At 45.3% G+C, this 26,097-nt stretch overlaps 1 protein-coding gene across 2 annotated transcripts in view; it reads left to right on the top strand.

Moving 5' to 3' along the window:
- VIL1 (villin 1) overlaps positions 1 to 26,097 on the top strand; it is an 81,577-nt gene that overhangs the window by 12,552 nt on the left and 42,928 nt on the right. For both annotated transcript variants that reach the window (XM_040358185.1, XM_040358186.1), the window contains exons 2-6: positions 11,953 to 12,063; positions 16,883 to 16,957; positions 18,251 to 18,447; positions 22,059 to 22,167; positions 25,624 to 25,734. In XM_040358185.1, coding sequence (XP_040214119.1) covers positions 11,989 to 12,063; positions 16,883 to 16,957; positions 18,251 to 18,447; positions 22,059 to 22,167; positions 25,624 to 25,734 — 567 coding nt within the window. In that variant the 5' untranslated portion in view covers positions 11,953 to 11,988. The remainder of the gene's footprint in view (positions 1 to 11,952; positions 12,064 to 16,882; positions 16,958 to 18,250; positions 18,448 to 22,058; positions 22,168 to 25,623; positions 25,735 to 26,097) is intronic.

Genomic DNA, 26,097 nt, shown 5'->3' with positions numbered 1-26,097 from the left:
AGACGCGGCCTCAATCACCGGCCGCCGCGATTGCGCGGTGGGGGCGCACGGAGGCACAAGATCCTGTGTCTCCGTGCGCCCCCACCTCCCCCGCCACGCGATCGCGGCGGGCCTGTCACGGCCGGTAATTGAGGCCGCGGCTTTGCGGCCTTGTGAAGTCCCAAGCTCTTCCTTCTGTCAGCTGGCGCCATCTGGTGGTGGCCGTTGGCATTACAAGTTAAACAGCAATTCTAATATGTCATTTTTCACTATTTTCACTGCCATCTCCATCCCTGTAATTAGAACCCCCAAACATTATATATATTTTTTATTCTAACACCCTAGAGAATAAAATGGCGATTGTTGCAATACTTTCTGTCACGCCGTATTTGCGCAGTGGTCTTTCAAGCGCACTTTTTTGGGAAAAAAATTACACTTTTTTTAATTAAAAAATTAGACAACAGTAAAGTTATCCCAATTTTTTGTGAAAGATAATGTTACGCCAAGTAAATTGATACCCAACATGTCACACTTCAAAATTGCGTCCGCTCGTGGAATGGCGACAAACTTTTACCCTTTAAAATCTCCATAGACAACGTTTAAAAAATTCTACAGGTTGCATGTTTTGAGCTACAGAGGAGGCCTAGGGCTAGAATTATTGCTCTCGCTCTACCAATCGCGGCGATACCTCACATGTGTGGTTTGAATGCCGTTTACATATGCGGCGCTACTAATGTATGCGTTCACTTCTGCGCGCAAGCTCGTCGGGACGGGGCGCGTTTTCTGGCTCCTAACTTTTTTAGCTGGCTCCTAGATTCCAAGCAAATTTGTCAAACCCTGCCGTAGACCATAGGAAACCAAAAAGCCACACTTCAAGTCCAGGGCCTCAACGCCTCAACACCACCTTGTTCCCCATGCAAAACCAGAAAGGGTTCCTTGTAGGATAGGGCCACTAGAAATTTCCATTTCAAATGAAGAATTCCGGGTCACACTGCTGCGACTTGAGACACATAAATTCGCATGACAAGTCAAAACACATTCATTTCAATGGTTGTTGTCTATCAAAAAAAAAAAGGTCCTGCTCTGGTGCGATTTGAGTGCCAAAGGCTGCAATGTTAACCACTTGCCGACCAGCCACCATCATTATACTGCAGCAGGTCAGCTCGTTCCCGCAAATCGCCTGCTGCACGGCGGGGGAACTGATGCACGTGCAATCGCTCCACAGGTGGGTAGAACAGGGATCTGTCAATGTAAACAGACAGATCCCCGTTCTGACAGGGGAGTAGAGAGAGATCGTCTGTTCCTAGTAATCAGGAACAGCGATCTCTCTCCTCCTCTAGTGAGTCCCCCCCCCCACAGTTAGAAACACCTCCCTAGGGAACACTTAACCACTTGACCGCCCCCTAGTGTTAACCCCCTTCCCTGCCAGTGTCATTTACACAGTAATCAGTGCATTTGTATAGCACTGATCGCTGTATAAATGTCAATGATTCCAAAAAGTGTCAAACGTGTCGGATCTGTCTGCCGCAATCAGTGTCGATCTTGACCTCCCTGGGGCCCCCCCCTCACAGACCCACAGAGAACCCCTCACAGGGAACTGGAGACCACCCACAGAGAACTGGGGACCCCTGACAGAGAACTGGGGAGCTAAAAACATGTCACATGTCACATTAACGTTGAGGAGGGGGGGGCGCTGTCACATTAAAGATTAAAGTTGAGAAGCGGGGGGGGAGGGGGTGTTCTGCTGTCGGAAGTGGCATCTTACATTAAAGTGAGAAGCGGGGGGTGCTGACTTCTTACCTCTTCTCCCATGCAGCCAGCGAGTTGAGAAGCGGGCCGAAAATGACTTCTCACCAGGCTCTAGTAATTTGGGGGGGCCCTCTGCAGCTTTGCGGGGCCCTAAGCGGCTTGCATAGTGAGTCTATAGGGCGGATTACCAATGGCCACAATGTCACAGTCCCGATAAAAAATGCAGATCATTACTAGTAAAAAAAAAAAAAGAAAATGCCACAAATCTATTCCCTAATTTGTAGACGCTATAACTTTTGCGCAAACCAATCAATATATGCTTATTGCGATTTTTTTTTTTTTTTTTTTACCAAACAATATGTAGAAGAATACGTATCAGCCTAAAGTGATGAAGAAATTATTTTTTTGATTTTTTGGGGGGGGGGGGGGGGGGGATATTTATTATAGCAAAAAGTAAACAATATTTTTATTTATTTCTTTCAAAACTGTCGCTCTATTTTTGTTTATAGCGCAAAAAATAAAAACCGCAGAGGTGATCATACACCACCAAAAGAAAGTTCTATTTGTGGAAAAAAAAGGACGCCAATTTTGTTTGGGAGCCACGTCACACGACCACGCAATTGTCAGTTAAAGTGACGCAGTGCCGAATCGCAAAAACTGGCCAGGTCCTTTACCTGCATAATGGTCCGGGTCTTAAAGCGGGAGTTCACCCATTTAAAAAAAAATAAAAATCTCCCCTTAGCTTCCTGCTCGTTCGGTCTAGGGGAATCGGCTATTTGTATTAAAATATGAGCAGTACTTACCCGTTTTCGAGATGCATCTTCTTCCGTCGCTTCCGGGTATGGGTCTTCGGGAGCGGGCGTTCCTTCTTGATTGACAGTCTTCCGAGAGGCTTCCGACGGTCGCATCCATCGCGTCACTCGTAGCCGAAAGAAGCCGAACGTCGGTGCGGCTCTATACTGCGCCTGCGCACCGACGTTCGGCTTCTTTCGGAAAATCGTGACGCGATGGATGCGACCGTCGGAAGCCTCTCGGAATCCTGTCAATCAAGAAGGAACGCCCATTCCCGAAGCCCATACCCGGAAGCGACGGAGAGGATGCGTCTCGTAAACGGGTAAGTACTGCACATATTTTAAATTAAATAGCCGATTCCCCTAGTAAAAACGAGCAGGAATCTAAGGGGGAAAAGTGCCCTCTAAGGGTGAACCCCCGCTTTAAGTGGTTAAGCATCGTCGCCCTTGTACACCAAGGGCCAGATTCTCGTAGAATCCGCAGCGGCGTAGCGTAAGCGTAGTGTAAATGACACTACGCCGCCGCAAATTACTGGAGCAAGTGCCGTATTCTCCAAGCACTTGCTCCGTAATTTGCGGCGGCGTAGTGTAAATGGCCCGGCGTAAGGCCGCGTAATTCAAAGGGGGCGGCTTGTATTTAAATTAAGCGCGCCCCCGCGCCGATCGAACTGCGCATGCGCCGGGCGTAAAAATAGCCCAGTGCGCATGCTCCAGCTCACGACGGAAAACGTCAATGACGCCGACGTGAGCGTCATTGACGTAAAGTCCTATTCGCGAACGACTTAGGAAAACGACGTAAACGACGGAAAAAGACGACGCTGACCCGACGCCATACTTAACATGGCATACGACGGACCTTCGTAAACTTACCCCTCATATAGCAGGGGTAAGTTTACGCTTACGGAAACGTCGTAAATTCACTGCGTCGACCGCGCGTACGTTCGGAAATCTCGCGTAAATAGCTAATTTGCATAGACGACGGGGAAAACGACGAGGCGAAAACCTAGCGGTGGGAAAAAAAATTGCATTTAAGATCTGACAGCGTAAGAGCCTTACGCCTGTCGGATCTAATGGATATCTATGCGTAACTGATTCTAAGAATCAGTCGCATAGATACGACGGCCCAGATTAGGACTTACGACGGCGCAAATGGCGTTGCGCCGTCGTAAGCCCTTTGAGAATCTGGGCCTAAGTGTGTTTCTGGCGGGATCTCTGGATACATATAAAGTAAAAAATGACCAACAAAAAAGGAAACGAATGCGGTCACTCACGACTGCATTGTTGTTCTTGGGTTTAGATACACTTCTATAAAAGAAAAGCTTCTAACATTCCACGCTCGCTCAAAATAATGTTATTTTTTTTAGAAGGCGTGTGTTCAAAATAATTCAACTTCACTGCAGACAAAAATAAACTGTGAGATTTGTTATCTCCGCATACGAGTTCTGTACATAGAAACGGTTACACTCCTAAAACAAACACAGAGCTACTAAAGAAAATCTATTCATCACGTGGGGCAAGTAAAGCCCTCGCTGTGCGTTGCATTGTGTATGGCGATTCCATCATCAGACCCGCTTGCTGGGATTTATAGGGAAGCTGGTTTGTGTGGTTTTTGCAGCAATGGAGAGAAACCAGCAGCAGGAATTACCCTTTTTAGTTCCTTCACATGAAACCGCCGAGGTGAGAACTGAACTAATTAAATCAATAATCAATAGTACACACATCACTATGTTTATTTATTTATTTTTAAAAATTGGACAAGCCATCACAAAATTATGACCGTATTTTTATTTAACCACTTGCTTACTGGGCACTTTTACCCCCCTTCTGCCCAAGTCCAACCTATGGGCCAGATTCACAGAGGAGATACGACGGCGTATCTCCTGTCGTATCTATGCGGCCGATTCATAGAATCAGGTTCCGCATAGATAGCCCTAAGATCCGACAGGTGTAATTGACTTACACCGTCGGATCTTAGGATGCAGTACCTCGGCCGCCGCTGGGGGGAGTTTGCGTCGTAAACCAGCGTCGGGTATGCAAATTAGCAGTTACGGCGATCCACAAAGGTTTTAACGTTCGTTTTCAGTCGGCGCAAGTCTTTTTTTCCCGTCGCAAAGTTAAGTGTGCTATTAACATGCTGTAAAATTTGTTAATTGGTTGTTCCCGCGTCGATTTTGAAAAACAAAAAATTCCGGCGTAAGTACGTTACGCACGTCGCGATTCACAAACACGTCGCGCTGCCGTAATTTCACGCAAAGCACGTCGAGAAAATTGCGAACTGATCATGCGCAGTCCGGCGCGGGAGCGCGCCTAATTTAAATGGTACACGCCCCATTTGAATTGGGCGGGCTTGCGCCGGACGTGTTTACGATACACCACCGCAAGTTTACAGGTAAGTGCTTTGTGGATCAGGCACTTACACTGAAAACTTGCGGCAGTGTAACGTAAACGGCTTACGTTGCGCCGCCGCAATTGTACCTGAATCTGGCCCTATGTGTGTGATTATATGTCAGTATTACATTGTATATCCCTGTATGTTGCGGTCGTTCAGTTGCTTATTTAATAGTTTTTTTTTAAACTATTGATGCTTCCCGCTGAGACCACCGCCTGTGGAAGGAAATTCCACATCCTTGCCTCTCTTACAGTAAAGAACCCTCTACGTAGTTTAACCACTTAACCCCCCGGACCATATTGCTGGCCAAAGACCAGAGCACTTTTTGCGATTCGGCACTGCGTCGCTTTAACTGACAATTGCGCGGTCGTGCGACGTGGCTCCCAAACAAAATTGGCGTCCTTTTTTCCCCCACAAATAGAGCTTTCTTTTGGTGGTATTTGATCACCTCTGCGGTTTTTAGTTTTTGCGCTATAAACAAAAATAGAGCGACAATTTTGAAAAAAAATAAATATTTTTTACTTTTTACCATAATAAATATCCCCCAAAAATATATAAAAACATTTTTTTTCCTCAGTTTAGGGCGATACGTATTCTTCTACCTATTTTTCGTAAAAAAAAAATCGCAATAAACGTTTATTGATTGCTTTGCGCAAAAGTTATAGCGTTTACAAATAGGGGGTAGTTTTATGGCATTTTTATTAATATTTTTTTTTACTAGTAATGGCGGCGATTTTTTTCGGTACTGCGACATTATGGCGGACACTTCGGACACTTTTGACACATTTTTGGGACCATTGGCATTTTTATAGCGATCAGTGCATTGGATTATTATAAAAATTCCACTGGTAGTGAAGGGGTTAACACTAGGGGGCGGGGAAGGGGTTAAGTATGTTCCCTGGGTGTGTTCTAACTGTAGGGGGGGTGGCCTCACTAGGGGAAATGACTGATCGCTGTTCATACTTTCATAGACGGTCAGGCATTTCTCCCCTGACAGGACCGGGAGCTGTGAGTTTACACACACAGCTCCTGGTCCTCGCTCTGTAACGAGCGATCGCGGGTGCCCGACGGCGATCGCGCCCGCCGGGCACGCGCTCGGGAGTCAGGGACGAGCGGCGGGCAGGCACGCGCCCCTAGTGGCCGCTTCGAGAGCCCGACGTATAGCTACGGGCTCTCGCGCAGGGGAGCCGACCTGCCGCCGTATAACTGTTATACGGCGGCTGGTCGGCAAGTAGTTTAATAGTTTTTTTAAACTATCGATGCTTCCCGCTGAGACCACCGCCTGTGGAAGGAAATTCTACATCCTTGTCGCTCTTACAGTAAAGAACCCTCTACGTAGTTTAAGGTTAAACCTCTTTTCTTCTCATTTTATTGAGTGGCCACATGTCTTGTTAAACTCCCTTCCACGGAAACGTTATATCCCTATTGTGGGGTCACCAGTACGGTATTTGTAAATTAGAAATCATCTCCCCTCTCAAGCGTCTCTTCTACCGTTCTCATTACTAAAATCTTGTATATAGTCCCTTGTCATTGAATCTGAAATTTCCTTTTGTGGTCAACATAGCCCTTATGGTCTTCTATTTGAGTGTTTAGATTATTGTGCTGTCCCGTGTCTTATGTTTATATTAATACACCATTTTTATCATATTTATTCATTAATATTTTGTAATTACATTTGTTACTTTGTTCTTAACCACTTAAGACCCGGACCTTTAGGCAGCTAAAGGACCCGGCCAGTTTTTGCGATTCAGCACTGCGCCGCTTTAACTGACAATTGCGCGGTCGTGCGACGTGGCTCCCAAACAAAATTGGCGTCCTTTTTTTCCCACAAATAGAGCTTTCTTTTGGTGGTATTTTATCACCTCGGCGGTTTTTATTTTTTGCCCTATAAACAAAAATAGAGCGACAATTTTGAAAAAAATGCAATATTTTTTACTTTTTGCTATAATAAATATCCCCCAAAAATATATAAAAAAACTTTTTTTTCCTCAGTTTAGGCCGATACGTATTCTTCTACCTATTTTTGGTAAAAAAAATTTGCAATAAGCGTTTATTGATTGGTTTGCGCAAAATTTATAGCGTTTACCAAATAGGGGATAGTTTTATTGCATTTTTTTTTTTTACTACTAATGGCGGCGATCAGCGATTTTTTTCGTGACTGCGACATTATGGCGGACACTTCGGACAATTTTGACACATTTTTGGGACCATTGTAATTTTCACAGCAAAAAATGCATTAAAAATGCATTGTTTACTGTGAAAATGACAATTGCAGTTTGGGAGTTAACCACTAGGGGCGCTGAAGGGGTTATGTATGACCTCATGTCTGTTTCTAACTGTAGGGGGGTGTGGCTGTAGGTGTGACGTCATCGATTGTGTTTCCCTATATAAGGGAACACACGATCGATCACAGCGCCACAGTGAAGAACGGGGAAGCCGTGTTTACACACAGCTCTCCCCGTTCTTCAGCTCCGGGGACCGATCGCGGGATCGGGTCCACGGGTCCCGCGGTCACAGAGCTTCGGACCGGGGAGCGTGCGCCCGCGACCCACGGCTGGCCACTTAAAGGGGACGTACCTGTACGTGCTTGTGCCCAGCCGTGCCATTCTGCCGACGTAAATGTGCAGGAGGCGGTCCTTAAGTGGTTAAATCATTTTTGGACTCTTTACCTTTGGCTTGGAATTCCTGTGATATTCTTATGTTTGGAATGACTTTATTAGTTGGAGGGGAGTTGTGTTTTACATGGGCAGCGGAGCTGGAGTCAGTGAGCTTGGTGAATTAGGGCCCTTTCACACTGGTGCGTTTTTGCGGTAAAAATAGCGCTATTAAAACGCTCATAAAACGCTCCCCATGCCCCTCTCCATTGAAATAAATTAAAAACGCTGTAAAAACGTGGTAAAAACAGAGCGTTAAAATCGCGGTAAAACACAGCGATTTTACCGCGTTTTTAATTCATTTCAATGGAGAGGGGCATGGGGGGGCGTTTTAATAGCGCTATTTTTACCGCAAAAATGCGGGAAAAACGCACCAGTGTGAAAGGGCCCTAAGTGATTCTCCTCCACTCTTAACGAATAAATATTGTAAAGCCCTGTACACACGATCGGTTCGTCTGATGAAAACTGTCTGATGGACCGTTTTCATCGGACGAAGCGATCATGTGTGGGCCCCATCGTTTTTTTATCCATCGGTGAAAAAAAATAGAACCTGTTTTAGATTTTTCTTATGGTTAAAAAAAACTGATAGAAAAAAACGATCGTCTGTGGGGAAATCCATCGGTCAAAAATCCACGCATGCTCAGAAGCATTGAACTTCATTTTTCTCAGCACGTCGTTGTGTTTTACGTCACCGCGTTGGACACGATCGGATTTTTAACCGATGGTGTGTAGGCAAGACTGATGAAAGTCGGCTTCATCGGATATCCGATGAAAAAATCCATCGGATTCGATTCCATCAGATATCCGATCGCGTGTAAAGGGCTTTAGTTGCAGGGCTGCTTAGATACGTTTCTCTGAAATGACTGAATGTCAAACTTTATTGAACTTATGTTGCAGTAATAAACATTAGCTAGATACACCCTGTCAGATCAGGACTTCCCAATCTCACTCTAACAGGACTAATTCTAAGACCAAAGATCATTCCGTTTTATGGTTACATTCATAATATATTACTGAGATTATTCTTGACACTTCCCAGTTTATTATAAAAAAAAAAAAAAAAAAATTGTTAAACGTTCAATCAATAAAAGGAGTCAGATGTAATTTCAGTAACATGCCACGTATAAGGATGTAATGGTGTTCTTCATGAGTATGCAGCCAATCAAAAGCCAGTGACATAACCAAGTGACTTACACATACGGAAATCGAAAGCCTCTATACTAGACATGTGCACTGCTGAAAAATGTGTTTGTTTTCCTTTCATTTTTTTATTTATTTATTTATTTTTTCAGGTCATTCGTTATGATCGCAATTCGTAAATTCGAAAATTCATAAATTAAAAAAAAATCGTAAATTAAAAAATGTATAATTCGTAAATTCGAACGTTTGTGAATTCTAAAAGATTGTAAATTTGTAAATTCATAATTCGTAAATTCATAAATTCATACATTCAAAGCCCGAAAACCCGAAAATTCTAAAAGCTGAAATAAGAACTAACTAATAATAACTTAACTATTACTAACTAATAAATTATAGGTAACGAATGCCTCATCTAAACGAATGGAACGGAACCAATTAATAATAATAAATAACAATAATTATAATAATAATAAAAACCTTTTATTATTATTTATTATTATTTTGTTACATTCCATTTGTTTAGATGCGGCATTCGTTATTTCTAATAATTTGTAACTTCGGATAAATTCGTATTCGTTACGTTCACTAACATCCAAATTTGAAAGGAGATTCCAATACCTATCATTTAATAGTTAGTAATAGTTAAGTTATTATTAGTTAGTTATTTCAGATTTCCGAATTTTTCGGGTTTTCTGATATCCGAATTTCCAAATTATTTTGAATCTACCAATTTACCAATTTCTCGACTTTACGATTTTTTTCGAATTTACCAGTAATTTACAAATTTACAATTTTTTTCTAATTCACGAATTTACGAATATTTGAAAAAGTTTGTTAAACCAGTTTTCATTCATTTGGAAATTTACAAATTAACGAATTTGTGGAAATTCATTAAAAAACGAATTCGGAATGAAATTTATTGCACATAGCTACTTTATACAATAGATCAGCCTTTCTCAACTTCCTCCTCCAGAGGTTTCTAGGGGTTCCTTAAGCTGTGGCTGATTGAGCTCCCATTTGATGGTGCCTACTTAGTTCTAGGACCAACACTGCTTGGGAAAGCCGGGAGCATGACACCAACGGTCTTTTTAGCTATCTGTATGGGTGGCATTCCGCCCACCACTCTATGGTGGGTGGAATGTACTACTGGCCACCAATGTAAGAAGCATTTTGCCATTGACCCCCAAAAAATTGGTTTTAGTCCTGAAAATGATTTTAGGGGTTTTCTCTGACGAAAAAAAGGTTGACAAAGGCTGCTATAGACGTTTCATTGATGTCATTGGTCCAATTAGTTTATAACTGTGCTTAGTGCTGGGACAAGGTCATCCAGTGCCCAGGGTGAAGATGCCCAATTGCGCACCACCTCCTCCTGATGTGGGGGCCCAACCATCTTCTGCTGCTTGGATCTAAGATACTAGCACTACAGTGCCACTTCTGCCTGTCTCTTAGTTGGGAGATGCAAAAAAAAAATGTTGAGCGACTGGCACCTTCAGAGTGCTGGTACCCAGTTTAGACCACACCCCATACAACCCTATTTATGCCACTGGTGCAAACAATGGACCTCCCTGCCAGATACATAATTTTTCCACTGCTCAGGTAGGGCAGCGATATGGGTCAGTAAAGGAAGGAAGGGGTGAGGGTGGTTCTCAGCTGGGCTGAAGGTACGTGCGGTGAGGTCAGTGGCTGGTGAGGCACTGGCTATCATAAGAGTCAGATACACACAGGTTACATACGCCGCGAACGTTAGAGCGAGAGCAATAATTCTAGCACTAGACCTCCTCTGTAACTCTAAACATGTAACCTGTAAAAAAAAATGTAAACATCGCCTATGGAGATTTTTAGGTACTGAAGTTTGACGCCATCCCACAAGTGTGTGCAGTTTTAAAATGTGACATGTTAGGTATCTCTTTACTCGGCATAACATCATCTTTCATAGTATACAAAAAAATGGGCTAACTTTAGTGTTTTGTTTATTTATTTATTTTATTCATGAAAGTTTCTTTCCAAAAAAAAGCGTTTGGAAAATTGCTGTGAAAATACTGTGTGACATAAATAGATGCAATGACCACCATTTTATTCTGCTAAAACAATATATATATATATATATATATATATATATATATATATATATATATATATATATAATGTTTGGGGGTTCTGAGTAATTTTTTAGCAAATCAGTAAACAGCTTCCCAGGGGGGGTTAGCTATTGCGGGGAGGAGCCGCGACAGCCGCCGTGGGAACCCAGAAGAGGACGTTCGGGGGCCACTCTGTGCAAAATGAACTGCACAGTGGAGGTAAGTATGGCATGTTTGTTAGTTTTTTTTTAAAATCCTGAATCCTTTAGTATCACTTTTAACCCGCTTAATAATTATAACTGATGCCTGTTCATTCATTACAGCAATCCTCCTGTAACACGATACATGGTGCTGTGAGTGTCATGGCCACTTTTAAGTCAGTAGGCAATTGTTCCACCCCCTACCCGGATTTCCGGAAAGAACAGTTATATTCTCACGGGTATTTCTGAGGTCAAAATGTGATGGAGTAACAAACATGTCATAGCTAACATTTACAAACACTGAGAAAAGTAACACGGTCTAAGCTAGATAACATATGTAAATAGGAGATTTCACTTCAACACCCAACAATACTTCTAGCCACAGGCCTACCCATTCCAATAACCTTCTTTTCAATTGTTTATCCATGTACAACTTTTTTTGTATATCATCCGTTCTGCAGTACCTCCGCGGTTCACCCCTAGCACCCAACAAGCACCCAGCAAGCACCCAACAAGCACCCAAGAAGCACCCAACAAACACCCAACAAGCACCCAACAAGCACCCAACAAACACCCAACAAACACCCAACAAGCACCCAACAAGCACCCAACAAGCACCCAACAAACACCCAACAAGCACCCAACAAGCACCCAACAAGCACCCAACAAGCACCCAACAAGCACCCAACAAACACCCAACAAACACCCAACAAGCACCCAACAAACACCCAACAAGCACCCAACAAGCACCCAACAAGCACAAACGTCTACTTGCTCTCTTTCATTTACCAACACTACACCACACAAACTCTCAATTCTCCACCATCAACAAAATAAAATTGGGGTCATCATTGTCGCACCACTAATAGACCTAACACCCCCTTTTTAAGTTCCCTTTATATAGATGATGTCTCTCTGTGTTCTTTAGATCTATATTAAAAAAAAAAAAAAAATCTTTTTGTTCCCTTCCAGATTTCCAGGTGACGTCTGATCTTATAGTATTCCACCATGCCTGAACTCACGGAAAAAGTAACCAAGTCTCTGAATAAAACCACCCCAGGACTGCAGATATGGAGGATAGAGGTGAATGAGTAGTACAATTCACATCTTTATCATATGCTAACTTCTAAGAATTCTGTTGAAATATTACATATGTAGCGCTACCCCCGAAGGAGCCGCTGATTTGTTATTGGGATCGGCATATTGTGTTACCTTAATGTGGCGTATGGGTGCAGTTGGAGAACAAAGCAGTGAGCGAAGGTCCAGACAGTGAATAAAGGGTTTTCCAATGCTTTATTTCCTGGCCAACATCAACATCAACTTCAAATGGGAAGAAAAGGTTGATGAAGAGAAAAGGGAGAACCTTGCTGTATCAGGCCTGGATATGAACCGAGCAGTCCGGCTCTCAGTAGTATCAAATTGTGATTCGTCGCCACTCTTTCTGAGTGGGTGAAGTGCCCCCGGACAGACCCCTCTCACAAGCCTGGCAGCCGAGGTGTCACTTTGAATTTGCTGGGAGGAACAGATCTCTCTCACAGACCCGGCTCTAGGGCCTCTGCCACAGGCCAATTACTTTAGGTGAGCTAAATGGACGAATTGAGCGAATCCTCCCAGTAGATTTCTAACATAGGTCACCAGATGACAGCAAAGCGTACCTGTCAGCATTCCGGTCACCAGATCTCCGATTGGTTCGTTCAAGCCCTGTTGGACAACCTGCCTCCGGGTTCCCCTCAAGCCGACCCCCCAATAGAACGGCACCCAGCCTGGGATCCCCTTAATAGAACCGGGGACCCAGTAAGTCAGTGGAGTCCCCTTTTACCTCCGGGTGAGGTTTTGTGTAGCCTGCAATTCTGGCCTGGTGGGCCGCGCTGGTGGGGTCCATGGATGTGCGCACCCTGAAGGTGGATGCCGCACCTGGAACCGGGACCCCGCAAAAGCTTGCTTAGCACATGACACCTGTCACAGATATACCCTCCCCCAGCATGCCCCGCGAGGGAAAAACTCATCTAATTGGCTGCTGGGGAAAACTTACTCTGCCTGAAATTGCAGCCTAAGATCCGACGGTGTAAGACACTTACACCTGGCGGATCTTAGGGAGATCTGTGCGTAACTGATTCTCTGAATCAGTCGCATAGATACGACCGTCCGGACTCAGAGATACGACGGCGTATCAGGAGATACGCTGTCGTATCTCTTTTCTGAATCTGGCCCATTATATATATTTAATTTAAACCTACAAACGTCCATGTGCCTGAGGCCTCAAGCAATGGCCTGGTCAAGTTGCCTTTCTTTATGGCGAGATAGGCCAGAACACATACACTCACTCCTACATAGCATGACTATCCTAGAGAGGGTGCGCCCTGACCATACAGAGTGACTGAGCAACACCTACCTGCCAATCAGGTCCACACCTGGTCAGTGACTCTCTCACTATGGAATGAACCCTACTGCTTCTCCAGGCAGTGATAAGACTATCTATTCTGTTACTATATATATATATATATATAGATATATATCTATATATATAGTAACTTATGACTCAGTTATTCATGTTTATTTTACAACAGCATTACATGACTTAAATATATACGTTTAAAAAGAGGAAGTAAACCCTGATGGCTTTTACTTCCTCTTTGTTTCCCAGGAAAGGTAAAGCCTGCGATGTCCCTGATTTCCTCGCCTCCACGAAGCGTCCATCTTTCACCCTCTTCCTCCTGGGTATCGCGTCTCCGGCGCTGTGATGGGCCAGAGGGCGGGAGCCACCAGTCACGGCACGATCTCCTTTAGAAACGGCATGACCGTAGTTTCTAAAGGTTTCTACGGTGCACCTGCGCCGTTGTCTAAGGCGCATGTGCCGTAGACATCGGCGCTCGTCTCTTTTGCAAATATCTCCTAAACCGTGGAGGTTTAGGAGATATTTCGAGCACCTACAGGTAAGCCTAAGGCCTCGTACACACGATAGGTTAACCAGAGGACAACGATCTGAAGGACCGTTTTCATCGGTCAAAACTGATGGTGTGTGGGCCCCATAGGTTATTTATCCATAGGTTAAAAAAAAAAGACAACTTGCTTTAAAATTAACCTATGGATTCCTAACCGATAGGTCAAAACCAATCGTTAGTAGGCACGACCATCGGTTAAAAATCCATGCATGCTCATGGGGGTCGCATCTTCAGCTCTGAGGGGTTCATGGTGGGACCTGTAGTCCTTCACTTTTGGGGGTCACATTCCCCCCAAAAGTGAAGGACTACAAGTCCCAGCGTGAACTCCTAATATCTAAAGATGTGACCCCCCCCCCAATTTGAAGGACTACAACACCCAGCATGAAACCCCTGAGATCTAATGGTGTGATGCCATAGATTTCACAGGTTTATGCTGGGACCTGTAGTTCTTCACTAATTGGGGGGCAGGGGGTCTCACATCTTCAGCTCTGGGGGGGGGGGGGGGTTCATGCTGGGACCTGTAGTCCTTAACTTTGGGGAGGTCACCCCCCCCCCTAAAGTAAAGAACTACAAATCCCAGCATGAACCGATGATATCTAAAGATGTGACCCCCATCCTCCCCAATTTTGAAACTCCCAGCATGAACCCATGAGATCTAAGGGATTGACCCCATAGATTTCACAGATTTATGCTGGGACCTGTAGTTCTTCACTAGTTTGGGGGGGTGTCACATCTTAAGCTCTGAGGGGTTCATGCTGGGACCTGTGTCAGTTTCATTCTGGGACACTGTATTGTCCCAGAGTGAAGGTGCCCGGGACAGACCTGCAGAATGCGGGACTGTCCCGGGCAATCTGGGACACGTGGTCACCCTAGCGGGGAGGGGCTTGTCGGGCGTGGCTGTCTCCTATGAAGAGATTGGACGAAAACGGACAGCATGTCCATTTTCATCAGATCTCACCCGATCCGATCTGCCATGGACGGATGGGGACGTATCCCCATACGTCTGTTCTTATCAGATCGGTTCCTGCTGGATGTCAGCGGACATGTCTCGGCTGACATCCGACACTCCATAGAGATGCATGGAGCGGCCGTTCAGGTCCACCGTCAAACCTGACGGTCCGTCCGTGTGAAAGGGGCCTTAATCTAGGCTTACCTGTGGGTAAAAGTGGTTGTAAAGGGTTATAACCACTTTAACAAGTACATTATTCTAAAATCAAGGATATGCTACAAAATATAAATAGTTTTTAGTACCCCTCACATTCCTCCAATGTAGGTGACAGTTGATGGCTAGGTGTCACCTACTTTATACACCACAAAGAAAAAGTTGCCGAAATGTATATGGTACACGCGTCCAAAATTTTGGTATAGTAAAAAGCGCTATTAAAAATTACCTGTCAGTCGTTTATTAATTCTTCTTGAGACGACTTTTGGATGAATGCAATGGACAAGTCTTTTTTTCTTTTTTTTTTCAATGTAAGTAAATTTATATTGCAATGTTTCATAACTTAATTTTTTTTCAGCATATTTATTGTTTATTATTACCTACAGCAGGGGTCTCCAAACTCTCTAAACAAACTTTAGAGAGTTTGGAGACAGTTTACTGTCCTTCATACTTCATTGGGGGCCCGGACTGGGATCAGTGGGAATAGAAAATACGTAGCACCTGTGGTCAGTAGGGGTAGAAATAACGCTTCATCAGTGGACAGTGGTCATAGGTGTGCGCAGCCTATTGCATTAGGGTGTGCACCCCAAAGATCAAACATATTTGCATGTGTATATACAGTATACTGATGGTGTCAGCAGAGCGGTGGACGGTGTCAGTAGGGCCGACAGTGTCAGTAGTTTTTATTTTAGGAGCCCCATTAGGGAGCTTTGGTTAAATATCAGGGGTCTATTTCTGTGCGTTAGTGCACGTTTAACGCAGTATGTTTCTGTGCATTAGTGCATGTTTAACGCAGTATATTCCAGTGCGTTACTGCACGTTTAATGCAGCATATTTCTGTGCATTAGTGCATGCTTAACGCAGTATATTTCAGTGCATTACTGCATGTTTAACGCAGTATATTTCTGTGTGTTACGTGCCATTTAATGCTGTATTTTTCTGTGCATTAGTGCACGTTTGACACAGTATAGTTCGGTGCAATCTGCACCACACAGGGAGATTAGGGTGTGCCTAGGCACACCCTGTGCGCACGCCTATGTCAGTGGTATAATTTGAAGGAATTATGCCCCATTTTTGGTGTCAGTGAAAGGAATAGTGCCTCATCGTTGGTGTCAGTGAGAGGAATAGTGCCTCATCGTTGGTGTCAGTGAGAGGAATAGTGCCTCATCGTTGGTGTCAGTGAGAGGAATAGTGCCCAATTGTTGGTGGAAGTGGGAGGAATTGTGACCCATCATTGGTCTCAGTGGGAGGAAGAGTGCCTCACTGTTGTTGGAGTGGTGCTCCATCATTGATGTCAGTGACAGGAATTGTGCCGCATTGTTCCACTCAGAGGAATAGTACCCATCATTGGTATCAGTAGAAGGAATTATGCCACATTGTTGGTGTCAGGGGGAAGAATTATGCCCCACTTTTGGTATCAGTTGGAGGAAAAATGCCCCATCATTGGTGTCAGTAGGAGGAATTATGCCCCACCCTTGGTATCACAGGGAGGAATAGTACCATGTATAAGTGCGAGGAATATTACCTCATTGTTCATGTCAACAGGAGGAATAGTGCCCCATTGTTGGTATTACTGGGAGGAATTATGCCCCATTGCTGGTATGAGTGGAAGGAATAGTGCCATGTATGAGGAATAGTGCCCCAAGGGCTGAATAAAAGCAAGCATAGGGCTGTATCTGGCCCACGGGCCGCAGTTTGGAGAACACTGACCTAATGAACCTACATGGGTGCATCATTTCCTATAATTATAGTTTTCCTTTGTTCCATGAGCTACATTTCTGCTTTTTTCTTCTTTCAGAACATGGATATGGTTCCAGTCCCGGAGAAGACCTTTGGGAACTTCTTTGAAGGAGACTGTTATATACTGCTGATGGTAAGTTCCATACATATAATTCTTGTTCAGTTAATAGGTAGTACTTATGTTGGAGGCAGTTTTACATCGAATGGTGCCCTGTAAGCTCATTACATATTTTCCTGTGTAACTGTGCAATCTCCTTTAGGTCTACCAACAATTATGCAATAGAAGGACTTGCCTGATTAGAGACAAACTGATTGGATAGTTTAGGCAGGTCATCATATTATATACCGTGTTTCCCCCGAAAATAAGACCTAGCGTTATTTTCCAGGAGGGCTGCAATATAAGCCCTACCCCGAAAATAAGCCCTAGTTTAAAATGCTTGTCAAATCCTATAATCCACTCTATTACAGTAGTATATAATGGGTCAGAGAAGCGCAGAGCGGCGCTGTAACGAAGGTATTTGGCACAATTATATTACAGAAACAAACACACATTGTACATTGTATAATACTGTAATAGAGTGGATTATAGGATTTTACAAGCATTTTAACTCGGTTCACACTGGGAATTCCTGACAGGCAGGGAGAAAGAGGGGGAGAGAAGACAGCACATTACATGGTAAGACCTACCCCGAAAATAAGCCCTACTGTGTCTTTTGTTGCCAAAATAAATATAAGACCCCGGGCTTATTTTGGGGGAAACACGGTAGTTCTGCTAGATCTAAAGGAGATCATGAAGTCAGATTGTAACATAGATGGTGAACCTTAAAGCGGGAGTTCACCCGGAAACATTTTTTTAACATTAGATTTAGGCTAATTAAGGGGAGCAGAAACGGGTATTTTTTTTTAAATCAATGCCGTACTTACCGTTTTAGAGATCGATGTTCTCCCACCGCTTCTGGGTATGAACTTCGGGGACTGGGCGTTCCTATTTGATTAATAGAACACCCCCCCCCTTCTCATTTGGGGATTGGGGACAGTGTCCTCAATCAGGGGACTGTCCCCTGAAACTGGGGGTGTCTGGTCACCCTATGCTACACTAACCACTCCCTGCACCCCAGATCAAAACAAGCAGGCCTAGCATGCAGCTATAGGCCTGCCTAAATTTACCTGCCTGCCAGCTATCGCCCAAAACCTCACCTCTAACACCTACCTATGGTAGAGTGCGCTACATTCGTACTTAGCAAACAGATTTAACAAAACCCTTTCAATGTTATATTTAACAGAGAAAAAAGTAGCAAATAGGAGAAATTAGCTATTAGGGTTTACTTACACTTTAAATATCACCATTAACCTTTAGTCTATATCCTGGCCTTTTATCAAGGTTGCCCTTTTAGAATCTCTGTGTATTAAAATCTTTCTCTTTCAGACACACAAGGTGAGCAACAACTTCACCTACGACGTCCACTTCTGGATTGGGAACAACTCCTCCGTAGACGAGCAAGGAGCAGCCGCCATTTACTCTGTGCAGATGGATGATCACCTGGGGGGTGTGGCCGTGCAGCACCGCGAGGTTCAGGGATATGAGAGCGACACATTCAAGGGCTACTTCAAGCAGGGCATAGTGTGAGTACTTATCCTGGGATGCGGGGGCCTTTAGGGCCCGTTTACACCATCACATTAGAAAACACATTCGCATTAACTCCAACGTGACGCTCATTTTTACAAAAACGCAGAAAGGATGAATGAAAGAAATGCAACACACTGCCCTCTAACCAACGCATTTTTGTATATATACTATGGGCCAGATTCAGAACGGAGATACGACGGCGTATCTCCGGATACGCCGTCGTATCTCTGAGTGTGCGTGGTCGTATCTATGCGCCTGATTCAGAGAATCAGTTACGCATAGATTTCCCTAAGATCCGACCGGCGTAAGTGTCTTACACCGTCGGATCTTAAGCTGCATATTTACGCTGGCCGCTAGGTGGCGCTTCCGTATAGTTACGCAAGGAATATGCTAATTAGGTATTTACGCCGATTCAGAAACGTACAACCGGCCAGCGCATTTTTTTACGTCGTTTTCGTTAGGCTTTTTCCGGCGTAAAGTTACCCCTGCTATATGAGGCGTAGCTAATGTTAAGTATGGACGTCGTTCCCGCGCCGAGTTTTGAAAATTTTACGTTGTTTGCGTAAGTCGTTCGCGAATAGGGCTGTACGTAAGTTATGTTCACGTCTAGAGCAATGACGACTTGTGGCGTAATTTCGAGCATGCGCACTTGGATTTTTTCACGAACGGCGCATGCGTGGGGTCATAGTGCGTGGGGTCATAGTGATTTTACATAAAACACGCCCACATCATCCCCATTTGAATTAGGCGGGCTTACGCCGCCACACATACGTTACGCCGCTGTAACTAAGGGCGCAAGTTCTTTCTGCATACAGAACTTGCACCCTAAGTTACGGCGGCGTACCGTATCTGACATACGTTACGCCGCGCCAGCAGATACTGCAATGTATCTGAATCCGGCCCAAGATAATTAAAAACAAACTGTAAATAGACTAGATTTTACCTTTAAGGGTCCTTTCACACGGAGCGGACCGTTTCTGTGTTCGCTCCGTGTGTCCGCCAAAGCTCAGTGGGGATCATCCGTCATCCCCGCTGAGCTGTCGGCGGATAGGGCGGTCCCCGCACACAGTGCAGAGACCGCCCTGTCTCTGCTCCGCTCTCCCCTATGGGGGATCAGATGCAGACGGACCGTCTGTCCGTCTGCATCCGATCCGTTCCGCCGGACGGAAGAAAAATAAGGTTTCTTCCGTTCGCAAAAGCGGATCCCGACGGACGCGGATGGTCTCGGACGCTAGCGGATGCTCCATCCGCTAACGGACGCGATCCCATAGGGATTCATTACAAGTCCGTAAACGGACTTGTAATGAACGGACGAACGGTCCGCTAGTGTGAAAGGACCCTAAGTCATGTCCATTCCCTGCTACTAGAAACGCTTGCATGGAAAAAAGTCTCATTATGTGATATGAATTTTATTATCAAAATATATATACAGTAAAATCTCAGATTGCGAGTAATGTGGTTTACGAGCATTTCGCAATACGAGCTGTTTCTAAAACAAAAACAAAAAAAATCTGACTCGATTTGCGAGCATTGTCTCACAAGACGAGCAGGATTCAAGCCTCTGGGGTGTGCAGTACCACATTTGGCCAGAGGTGCGGGGGTGCTGGTGACGCTCAGAGACACTCAGAAACGCTTGCAGACACTCGAAAAAGCTCAGAAACACTCAGAGTGTCTCCGAGTGTCTCCGAGCATTTTGGAGTGTCTCCGGCGCCCCCACCTCTGGCCACACACGGTACTGCATACACTAGCAGTGCCACTGGAACAAATTATCTGAGTTTCCATTGATACCTATTGGGAAACCCGCTTTGATATACGAGTGCTTTGGATTACAAGCATGCTTCTTTAACAAATTATGTGTGTATGCATGTATATGTGTGTGTATATATATATATATATATATATATATATATATATATATATACACACACACACACACACACATATTACCAAAATTATTGGGACACCTGCCTTTACACGCTTGGGCCCGGATTCAGGTAGATTTGCCCCTTATTTGCGGAGGCGCAGGGCAGCGTTTTTGCCCTGCGCACCCGCAAATTTACTGCGCTACCCGCAATTCACGGAGCAGTAGCTCCGTAAATTGCGTGTGCACTGGGTAAACTTGCCCTGCGTAAGGGCGCCTAATGTAAATGATCCCGTAGGGGGCGGGAATCATTTAAATTAGGCGCGCTCCCGCGCCGAGCGTAGAGCGCATGCTCCCTCGGGAAACTTTCCCAACGTGCATTGCGGCAAATGACGTCGCAAGGACGTAATTTGCTTCAAAGTGAACGTGAATGGCGTCCAGCGCCATTCACGAATCACTTACGCAAATTACGTAAAATTCGAACGTCACAACGTGGGAACGACGGGTATACTTTAGCATTGGCTGCCCCTGCTATTAGAAGGGGCAGCCTTACGCTAAACACGCCGTACGGAAACAACGTAAATTGCGTACGCAGGGCTTGCGCAACATTGTGAATCGGTGTTAGTATGCAATTTGCATACTATACACTGAGCACAATGGGAGCGCCCCCCAACGGTCATCGCTAGAATGCAGCCTAAGATATGCGTGGCATAAGAGCATTATGCCACGCAGATTTTAGGCTGCAGTCGGCGTTACGATGTTCCTGAATCAGGAGCATTCGTAACGCCGGGTCAAGTAAGCAATTGCGCTGTGTAACCTATGGTTACACAGGCGCAATTGCTACTTGAATCCGGGCCTTGGACTTTAATGACATCCCAGTCTTAGTCCGTAGGGTTCAATATTGAGTTGGCCCCGCCCTTTGCAGCTATAACAGCTTCACCTCTTCTGGGAAGGCCGTCCACAAGGTTTAGGAGTGTCCATGGGGATGTTTGACCATTCTTCCAGAAGCGCATATGTTGGACGAGAAGGTCTGGCTCACAGTCTCCGCTCTAATTCATCCCAAAGGTGTTCTATCGGGTTGAGGTCAGGACTCTGTAAAGGCCAATCAATTTCCTCCACCCCAAACTCACTCATCCATGTCTTTATGGACCTGCCAGAAGAGCTGAAGCTGTTATAGCAGCAAAGGGTGGGCCAAATCAATACTGAACCCTATGGACTAAGACCGGGATGCCATTAAAGTCCCATTCGTTAGATCTCTTAGAGACCAAACAGGAAGAAAGAGGAAGTCTTCCTAAAATTTCTGATAATTTTATGGAGAGGACTAAGACGATATAACCATGCCAATGGTGCAGCAGAAAACATAACATATAGCACAGTGAGGAAGGTTTGTGGTCCAGAATGATAGGACAGTCAAAATTAGAAGCAGCTTGCGTTACACTAACAGTGTAGCACAAGCCGGCGGGGACACTTTCCGTGCCGCCCCCCTGCAAAGGGCTGCCCTAGGCCTGGGCCTTGTTGGCCTAGGCCAGGATACAGCCTTGAGAAATGGGATCCTTGGCTGTCCGAATTTCAGTGTGATCTGACTTCGGGTGTGATCTGAATTCGGGTGTGATCTGAATTCGGGTGTGATCTGAATTCGGGTGTGATCTGAATTCGGGTGTGATCTGAATTCGGGTGTGGAGATATATTCCAACCAATAGTATGCATACACTTTAACATGTGAATTTCCTCTCTCTTCTCCCTTAGATATAAAAATGGAGGGGTAGCATCAGGAATGAAGCAGGTAGAGACAAACTCCTACAACGTTAAACGTCTCCTGCACGTCAAGGGGAAGAAGAATGTCTTAGCTGGAGAGGTAAGTCTTCTTATGCTGCACCAGAAGACTGTGAATCCTGATAATATCAGCATAGACAAATGCCGCTAGTTTGTGGTACTTGGAATTCCCTATTTTAATCAGGAACACAATACAAAAATATTAAAGGGCCAATAAATTCATTCTTTTTAGCAAACTAAAGACTTTGGCCCGGATTCACAAAGCACTTGCGCCAACGTATCTCGAGATACGCTGCGTTAGTGCAAATATGCGCCGTCGTATCGGTGCGCCATGCCGAAATAACTAGATACGCCTGAAAATAGGCTTCATCCGACCGACGTAACTTGCCTACGTCGGCGTATCGTGGGCGCATATTTACGCTGGGCGCATGTGTCGCTCCCATTGATTTTCTATTAAAATATGCAAATGAGGGAGATACGCCGATTCACGATCGTACTTGCGCCCGGCGCAGGCTACGACTGGTGCGCGTAAGTCGTACGTACGGCGTAAAGTTATGCCCCATAAAGGAGGTGTAACTCAGCAGCATCCATGCAAAGGGCTGCACCAGGGAACACAAGCCGTCGTATTTTACGTCGTTTACGTTGGACGTGAATATGGCTGGGCGTAGGTTACGTTCACGCCGTAGGCAGTGATCCGTCGTATCTTAGGGAGTAGATCCGACGTGATTCTGAGCATGCGCACTGGGATGCGTCCACGGGACGGCGCATGCGCCGTTCATTATACGTATCTGTCTGAGACTCAGCCCATCATTTGCATGGGGTTACGCCTCATTTGCATGGCTCACGCCCACTCCCACCTACGCCGGCTTACGCCGAGGGAACCCAGCGCAGTTTGGGAGGCAAGTGCTTTGTGAATTCGGTGCTTGCCTCTCTGCGCTACGTCGGCGTAGCGTATATTAGATACACTACGCCGGCATAAATATGCGCCAATGTATGTGAATCCGGGCCTTTGTCTCTTTGTTTAAAGCGGGGGTTCACCCTATAAACCCCCAAAAAAAAAAAAAAATTCTTCTACCATAAAATCAGGCATTGTAGCGCGAGCTACAGTATGCCTGTCCCGATTTTTTTTATCCCCGTACTCACCGTGTACTCGTACATCGAAGATACCGACTCCCCTCGGGGAATGGGCGTGCCTATGGAGACGGAGGATGATTGACGGCCGGCTCTGGCGCGTCACGCTTCTCCGGAAATAGCCGAAATAGGCTTGGCTCTTCACGGCGCCTGCGCATAGCCTGTGCGCAGGCGCCGTGAAGAGCCGAGACCTACTCCGGCTGTCTTTGGGGAGAGTGACGTGCCAGGGCCGGCCGTCAATCATCCTCCCTCTCCATAGGCACACCCATTCCCCGCGGGAGCCGAAATCTATAATGTACGAGTACACAGTGAGTACGGGGGTAAAAAAATCGGGACAGGCATACTGTAGCTCACGCTACAATGCCTGTCTCGATGGTAAAATCGTGTCACTGAGGGTGAACCACCGCTTTAAGGATTGTAGGTATTAAATATACATTATCTGGTCAGAAGTATGTGTACCCCCCTCCATGACTTAGTTCAGGTGTTTCCAGTAAAGTGAACTATTAATACTACAGAACTAGTGTCCCATTGGAAGATTTCCACTGTTCTGGTGACCACTCAAAATTTGGGATTTTCTTTCCCTTTCAATAATGGTCACCAGGACAAATACAAAAAGGTGTCAGGAGGGTACTTACCGAGGCCGAGATGGCCCTGGAGGTGAGACAGGGAGAGGATGGCAGGAAGAGGCAAAGGCTACCATGGAAGGAAGACTTGTGTAGAGGTCCTCTGTAGAGAAGGGTAGCTGTGCAATGACTGGGGGTCGCAGGACCAGAGTTCCACAGAAAGTCCAGAACAGACCGAGGATCAAACACAGGGGGCCAAAGGCAGATCCGGGTACAGGCCGAGGGTCAAGGACTGGAGACAGGAGGCAGGTCCGGGTCACAGGCAGAGGGTCAAACATTGGAGACAAGGCGGAGTCCGTAGGCAAGCCAGAGGTCGGTGCAGGAGAGGAGCAGAATGGTCAAGGTCAATCCGGGTCACAACAGGTAATCAGATGCAGGAAACAGGAAGCAGAACACAACAGGAAGTTGAAGGCAAACCAGCAATTCCTCTGAGCACTTGCTCAGCATTTATAGACAGCCAGTAAGTCATGTGATGTGTACACTAAGCAGCTGACAGCTTCTCACTGTCAACTTTGCTGCCATCTAGTGTTCAATGTATAATATGCTTCACTGACAAAAGGTGAATCTCCCTAGTGGGGACACAGAGAGCAATAAAAACCTGACAGGTGTTCTAATCCCTTTATCTACAACTAATAAAAATACGTTTTGCCTTCAGTTATAATTTTAGACCTTTCCAAGATCTACTTACAGTGAAAGTCCTCCTGGGACCTGGGACTTTGGCTCAAGCCATTGAGTGTATTTTTGAGTCTCCACACTCAGTCTACAGAGCCTGGGGAGGGGTATATGACTTTACAAATACTTTAATTGCTGTGAAATACAGATAGACACTGCTGGAAGAATATGCACATCTGTATGAAGGTACAGAAAGCATGTACATTGTAAAATTTACTTTGATAAAAATGTGTTAGGTTTGTAGCTCTACCCCCGCAGAGACTGCTGATAATAGCTGTATTATTACAGAGGCAGCCCACCACTGCAAGCACCAGTCCATTCGCTCCGGCTCCAATAACTCGGTCCAGGGGATGTCTTTTTGAAATGTATTGCTTGAAGAACTTTTAACAGGGTAGAGCATTGGACACTCTTCTCTAGGCTCACACTCCAGGGCAGGGAAATATTCAGTATCCTGAGACCCCATGAGAGCTGTCTCATCCCAAGCTACCTCTGGCACTTATATCCCAGAAGCACACGCAGTCATCAGGAATCAGTTCAGGGTCATTACTCACAAGTTCTCAGTACAGCTGCACATCTTCCAGTTTCCTCTATACACTGTCCAGTGAGGGAACAATGCTTCTCCAGACCTGATTCCTATGGTGAAGTCCTATGGCCAATTCCTCAGAAGATCACTTCAGGCCCTCAGCCCTGACACCGCTGAGACCTCAAAGAGCAGCAACTCAGTCCATGGACTGCCTTCGGGCATCAGTCTTTGATCTTGGAGAGAAGTCAAAATCTCTTCGGGGCATGCGACTATTTATCCCCTCCCCAGCCACCTTCTGGACACTCCTCTCCAGGGATTGGCCAGGCCATGATAAATATTCAGGCTGATCATCTGAATCTTCCTTCCTATGTTCTGGAAGCTTCTTCCAGAGGCAGGGGGAAGCAATCAAACTCTCAACCTGTGAAACCATGAACAGACCAAAGCAAACAATTACTGTTCCCTTGACTACACAATTTGCCTAGCATTCTATGCAAGGTGGGTGCTACAGGTTAAATATTATAATATTGGTTTCAAATCATCATTTAAAGAGCAAAACTTTGCCACTGACAAGATGACTCTGTATCCATAGGTGCCTTTTGACTGGAACAGCTTCAATACCGGAGACGTCTTCTTGGTGGACCTGGGAAAGTTGATCATCCAATGGAACGGACCTGACAGCAACAGAATGGAGAGACTGAGGGTACGAGTGGTCTTTACTTCACATACTGCCTGGTTATTTATTTAGGCAAATAGAAAAGTGTTAAGTGCAGGATCCGGGTAGAATGTATCTTTGAGTGATCTGCCTACATTAAACAGAAATGTGATTGGTTGCCTTTTGCTATTCCAAAAACATCTTAGAAATTAAAAAAATCCTCACACATAAACTACTTAATGGCCCTGTAATCTATTTCAGCCCTCAAAATTTCCACTCGCCTGCTAGCATTTGGCAAGTAGATTTAAGCTGGGGGCGAGTGATGACATGGCTGCATGACCAATGTCCCTTCAATCTGTGCCTACACTTAGAGCCCCAATGCGATTGGCGGCCGAAGAGGAAAGGTGCATG

This window comes from Rana temporaria, chromosome 6 (genome assembly GCF_905171775.1).
Source record: "Rana temporaria chromosome 6, aRanTem1.1, whole genome shotgun sequence".
In the NCBI taxonomy this organism is placed as follows: Eukaryota; Metazoa; Chordata; class Amphibia; order Anura; family Ranidae; genus Rana; species Rana temporaria.
The sequence above is the reverse complement of the archived record's forward strand: the minus strand, read 5'-3'. Positions and strand labels throughout refer to the sequence as shown.